At 53.5% G+C, this 6,000-nt stretch overlaps 1 protein-coding gene across 1 annotated transcript in view; it reads right to left on the bottom strand.

Annotated features, from left to right (window-relative positions):
* CFAP46 (cilia and flagella associated protein 46) overlaps positions 1 to 5,776 on the bottom strand; it is a 114,340-nt gene extending 108,564 nt beyond the window's left edge. Inside the window, exons 1-5 of the mRNA XM_049855990.1 lie at positions 5,654 to 5,776; positions 4,874 to 4,998; positions 4,540 to 4,671; positions 3,924 to 3,988; positions 1,620 to 1,784 (exon numbers count right to left, since the gene is read on the bottom strand). Of these exons, the coding sequence (XP_049711947.1) occupies positions 1,620 to 1,784; positions 3,924 to 3,988; positions 4,540 to 4,671; positions 4,874 to 4,998; positions 5,654 to 5,702 (536 nt within the window). The 5' untranslated portion in view covers positions 5,703 to 5,776. The remainder of the gene's footprint in view (positions 1 to 1,619; positions 1,785 to 3,923; positions 3,989 to 4,539; positions 4,672 to 4,873; positions 4,999 to 5,653) is intronic.
* Positions 5,777 to 6,000: the final 224 nt, after the last annotated feature.

The raw sequence follows: 6,000 nt of genomic DNA on the forward strand, positions 1-6,000 counted from the left end.
TCACAATCTTAGGGAAGACAAAGATTTCTTACATGGGACACAAAAATCACTCACCATAAAAGGAAAAAAAATTGGTAAAGTAGACTTTATCAAAATTAAAAATTGCTTTTCTTCAAAAGACACTATTCTGAAAATGAAAAAACAAGCCCCACAGTAGAAGAAAATGTTTTCAATACATATATCTACCAGAGGACTTGTATCAAGAATGCATAAAGAATATTTACAATTCAATTAAAAAAAAAAACCCAGTAAAACACAGGTAAAAGACTTAAATACACACTTCATAAAATATACAAACGGCCAAAAAACACGAGAAAAGTTGCTCAAGATCTTCAGTCATCAAGGAAATACTAATTAAAACCACAAAAAGATACCATTTCACACCAATTAAAATGACTAAGATAAAAAGACAAACATCACCAAATATTGGCAAGATGTGGAGCAACTGGAGACACGCATACACTGCTGGTAGTAGCAGAAAATGGTACAACCCCTTTGGAGACCGTTTGGCTGTTTCATAAATATTTACACATACATCTACCCTAAACCCAAAGCCAAAAACCAAACTCACTGTCGTCGAGTTGATTCCGACTCAGAGCGACCCTATAGGACAGAGTAGAACCTCCCCACAGAGTTTCCAAGGAGGGCCTGGCAGATTCCAACTGCCGTCCTCTTGGTTAGCCGCTGTAGCACTTAACCACTACACCACCAGGGTTTCCACATCTACCCTATGAACTGGCAATTCCACTCTTAGGTATATATCCAAAAGAAATAACAACATACGTTCACAGAAAAATCTAACATGCATGTTTTTAACAACCTTATTCATAATCGCTTCAAAGTGGAAATGTCCTTCTACAGATAAATGGATAAACTCTGGTATGTCCATACAACAGAATGCTACTGGGCAAGAAACAAGACGGAACCAATGACAACAACATAGATGAATCTCAAGGGCAGTTGTGTCGAATAAAAGAAGCCAGACCCAAAAAGGGCCGGACTGTAGGATTCCATCTATACGGAAATCAAGGAACAAACAAAACTACCCCCTGGTGAGAGAAATCAGAAAATGGTTGCCTGGGGGTCAGGGAGGAACTGACTCAGAGGGTCCTAGGGAACTCTCAGAATGAGGGAAATGTCTTATATCATGTTGAACATTTGTCCGAACTCTCGGCATTGAATCTCTAAGAGTTGTGTATTTTATTGAATAAGTTAATTACACCTCGATTAAAGATAAATTTTTAAATCTCTACAAGGATAAAGTAGCCGTGGTGGCACAGTGGGTAAGAGCTCGGCTGCTAACCAAAAGGTCAGCAGCTCCTATCTACCAGCCTCTCCTTGGAAACACTATGGGTCAGTTCTACTCTGTCCAGTAGGGTCGCTATGGGTGAGAATCAACTCCATGGCAATGGGTACGAGGATAAAACTTCCATGTGGTGCCATGTTTTGATTTTCCTTTCAGTGACTGGGGATACCCGTGACCTACCCCCCCACCCCGCCCCTAGCATTCTAGTGTACCAAGACTTGACTGACTACAGATCCGGGGATACAGGTATCATTAGAAATAAAATCCGACTTGATGAGTTATCAGAGATGGAGGGAGGGGTGACTGAACTCACAACATCAGCTCAGCGCGCCAGTCCTTGTCCTCCTCCTTGGTCTGATTTAACACGTTGACAATTTGGGACAGGCTGGAGATGAGGTAGTGTCGGTATCCAGGCTTGAGAAACGGCCTAACCATTTGCCAGTAGAGGACTGACGCGTTATAAACCAAAAAGTAATATCTATGAAGCAAGAGAAGGAAACGTTGTCAATTCATCTCACCAGGGTCACATACTCAGGGCCCCCATTTACCTTAGATTCCCCCCATCCCAGGAAGGAATCGCCACCCTCTCTGTCTCCAGCATATGGCAGCAGCCTGGCTGACATCCCTGGGCCCTCCTCGGGAACAGCCATCAGCGGCCAGTGGTTCTGGCTGTGCCCCTGCCAGGCTGCGGTCCCCTGCCCCAGGACTAGAGACCCTCACTCCCCAGTCATCCCACAAACTGATCAACAATTGACTGACCAAGGGGCAGCGTCCCTGAAAATACAGTGAACTCGGCCTCCCTTGGCTCCCCAGTGGCTCGCAGTTTGGAGGGGCTGTAGGCAAGAATGGGCAAGGATGGGTGGGGTCAGGGACGGCTTCCAGAGGGGTCACGTCTCTGCTGTGAACTGAGAGATGACCAGGTGTCAGTTAGGGGAGGGGTCGGGGAGAGAGGAAGGTGATAGAGGAGGAAGAGCAGGACTTGGGGGGCGGGGCACAGTCATCCCCTGTGCCTGAGCAAAAATGCAAAATGGGGAGACTGGGGAAGAGACCCTCCAGGGCAGCAGGAGCCACTGGAAGGTCCCAGCGAGGGAGAGCCTCCTCGTAGGACCGCAGGGACCTGAAGATGTTCTCCTCCCGGTCATTAGGTGGACACCTGCTACCTATTACCCTTGAAGGACGGAAGGCCCCAGGGGTGCTGATCACCAAGACAAGCCCTCGGCAGTGCAGAGTTTTACTCAGAGCTGCGGGCTACTGGGACAGGGTTAGCTTTTTTCCAGCTTTTCCATGGGAGGTCGGGATGCAAGGTGCTATGGCCAGTGCAGGCACTGACCGCCAGGCATGCTGGGCATTTGTCCTGGGCAGCCAGCATCCCCTCTGCCTAGAGGAACTGAGAGTCATGCTTGTGACTGGCCATGTCTCCTGAGATGGCTGTGATGTCCAGAAGGGAGCCCCTCTTCTCTCCGGCAAGCTGCTCAGTCCTACCTGCCCACTTGGGCCGCAGCCGCATAGGATCTGCCTCTTCTGTTCCTTTCCCACTGCCCCAGCTGGCCCAGCGCCACACCCTCTTTCCTTGGTGGGCCAGGAGCCTCCTTCCAGCCCCCTTCTCCTCCACCAAACCGCTCTCCACACAACAGCCAGGCCTGTTCCAGGCTCCCAGTAGCACCCCAGCCCCTCTGCAGGCCCCCAAGGGCCCCGGAGTGAGAGTACTGACCGCGTCCCCCAGTGCGGTGCAGCTGACCTCTCCTGCTCTGGGGCTCAGTTCCCTCTGGAAACACCCTTTCTCCTTAGAACCTCGGCCAAGCCAGCTTCTTGTGTCCCACCCAGGGAGGTACTCATGGTTCAGGCTGGCCAGAGCCAGGCTCAACAGACAAGCAGGGTTTATGCATAAATCGCCTTTAAGTGTTGTACCCTGTTTAAACGCGCTGTGTTAATTTGTATACTAGTTTGTATACAAGTTTAACAGTTTCAATAATATTTATTTCTGATGACCCAAAACCAAAGATTGAGTCAATTCCGACTGATAGCGACCCCATAGGACAGAGTAGAACTGCCCCATAGAGTTTCCAAGGAGTGGCTGGTGGATTTGAACTGCCGACCTTTTTTAGTTAGCGGCTGAGCTCATTTTTGATAGGAAGTCATTAACTGAGAAGAAAACTGCTCCAGTCCCAGCAGCTGTTCTCCCCTCTGCAGAGACAGGAGGCCTTGGCCAGGCCATCAACCAAGGGGCAGTATAGACCAGTGGGGGGGCACCACCCAGAAGGAAACCACGCCTGGCCCACTCACACCCATCATGCTGGAAACAGAGAAGTGTTCCCGGGTGGCAAGGGAATGAGGACATCCTGGGGGCTGGTCACAAGCGGCCAAGAAAAGAAACAGATTCAAATTAGCTATACAAAGCCGTGGAAGGAGAAGAGGACACAGCCTGAAGGGAATTTCACATGAACAGGCCCAGGTTCCACACAGTGGAGATGAGTCTTTGATCAATCACATAATAAAACCACAAAAACAAAAACAAGAAAAAGAAACCTTACAGCCGAAATAAGTAGAATACTCTGCAAGTCCTGGTTCTAAAGCTTTTATATAATTAATTGGGAATAGCCAGTTTGGTTAGACCTACCTGGGCTCTCCTTTCGCAAAGTTTATAGCCTTCATATACTGAGTCACACAATGATTGAACTCCTCCTAAAACAGCATCAGGATCCACAGTTACATCAACTTCGCCACTGAAACATCAGGCACACTGAGTCATTCCACGAATGTTAAGTTTCACGAAGTTGGCCTGGTGCCTGAGGTTTATGAACAGTCTATGAATGGGCACCCTGGCACAGAGAATAGTGAGTGGTGGGTGCCTTGGAGCCTCTGCCCACCTCACGGGTGGCTGTGAAAAGGAATTTAGTATTTATATTGCTAAAAAAATATTCTAAGAGTTGTCTAGGCTGCCACAGTTTTGGAAGTAGGGTAAAAATTTACTGTTCCCCTATGGAATGCTGAGGAGAGTCAAGGCAATCTCAGGAAAAAAATAAATTTCACTGGACAAACAATAAAGCATACGTTTTAGAAGGGTGAACTCTTCTAAAAGTTTGCACTTCAGACAACAAAGAATATTATCACTGTAGACAGGACTTCCTAGCTCAAATGCACTAAGGGGTAGTAAGATGGGGTGTGGGGGGCAGGGGAGGGATGCCCTGGCTGCAGCCTCTGAGCAGGCGCGGGGGCGGGGGCCACAGGCTCACCAGGTTCTCAGAGGACTGTGGGGCGCACAGCTGGGCTCGGCACAGGTGCGCCCGGCCTAGAAACTGGGTGACCGGGCCCTTGACTTTGAAGTACATCTGGATGCAGTCCTCGCTCACATCCGGCTGCCCCATCTGGAAGAGCAGGCAGCCGTCAGAGCTGCGCAGAGGCGGTCTCACAGCGCACGGGGCTCCCGCTCTGCAAGCAGAGCTAGGAAGGTGCTGCCCCGGACCCGCGCCCGGGGGCGGCCGCTCTGCCCAACCCCCCAGGCCCACGGCCCGCGCCAGCTCCAGGCCCACCCGTGGGGGATCCAGGAGGCCTGGGTGCCAGACAGACCTTGAGCGCCTGCTCTGCACACAAGACGAAGAGGTCCGGGCTGAAGCTCTCAGAGGGGTCGAACGCAGACTTTCCTAGGTTGGCAGATTTAATCAGCTCGTAAGCTTTCTTCAGGGAGGCAGCATCTGTGGAGCCAGGAGGTGGGAAGATTGGGTCGGGAAGGCCGTGCAGCGGTCAGGACACCGGCAGCCACCGCGTCGAGGAGCACCGGAGAGGGAAGGCCCTCCAGCCGGATCAAGAGGTCCCGGGGTCAGGCGGGCGTGGCGTGGGGGGGGGGGTGGGGAGACCTGGCCCTTCCGGGAGAAGCCTGCGGGGATGGACCCACGCCGCTGTCTTCTCACCCCTCGGCACCCGCTCACCCCCGGCCCCTCGCGCCCCCCGGAGCGCAGGTGGGCGGGTCCGCGCCTCCGCGAATAAAGCCCGCGACACCACGTAGGTCACTAGGTGTCCGCCTAAAAAGCGCCTTAGTTAAAATCCGCCTCTGGTCAAACAAATCCTGCAAGTGCGAGGACTCAGGGCCTCGAGTGCGCATGGATCGGCGGAGGCAGGGGTAGCGACTGTCCCGGGGTGCCCCTGGCGTGGGGGTCGCGGCGGGTCCCGGGCCTCCCTGGGGCGGGGTTCGGGGCAGGTCCCCGGAGTGCCCCTGGGGCAGGGGTCGCAGCAGGTCCCCGGGGTGTCCCTGGGGCAGGGGTCGCGGTGGTCCTGGGGTGTCCCTGGGGCGGGGGTCGCAGTGGTCCCGGGGTGTCCCTGGGGCGGGGGTCGCGGTGGTCCTGGGTCCACCTTGTTGGCTCTCGGCGTAAGCCAGCTGCTGTGTTATGACCAGGTCCATGGCGCTGGCTTCCGAGGTTCGGGGTCCCCAGCGCACCCGCCGCCCACGGTTGGTCGGCGTCCTGGGCCACTTGGACCCGCGGTTGCCTAGCGACGGAAGGGACGCGGCGCGACCTACGGGCCGGCAGCGGGGCCACACTTGGCCGGAGCCCAACTTCCGAGGTTCCTGCTGTTCCTGGCCGCGCGGGGGGCGGGGTGTGGGGGGCGAGGTTCCAGGTGGGGTCCGGGGCTGGGAGGAGGGAGGGAAGCAGGAAGGGTGGGGACTGGTTACAGGGGTGAAAGAGATTCAGACACAACGG

The sequence above is a fragment of the Elephas maximus genome, chromosome 16 (assembly GCF_024166365.1).
Source record: "Elephas maximus indicus isolate mEleMax1 chromosome 16, mEleMax1 primary haplotype, whole genome shotgun sequence".
NCBI classification, from domain to species: Eukaryota; Metazoa; Chordata; class Mammalia; order Proboscidea; family Elephantidae; genus Elephas; species Elephas maximus.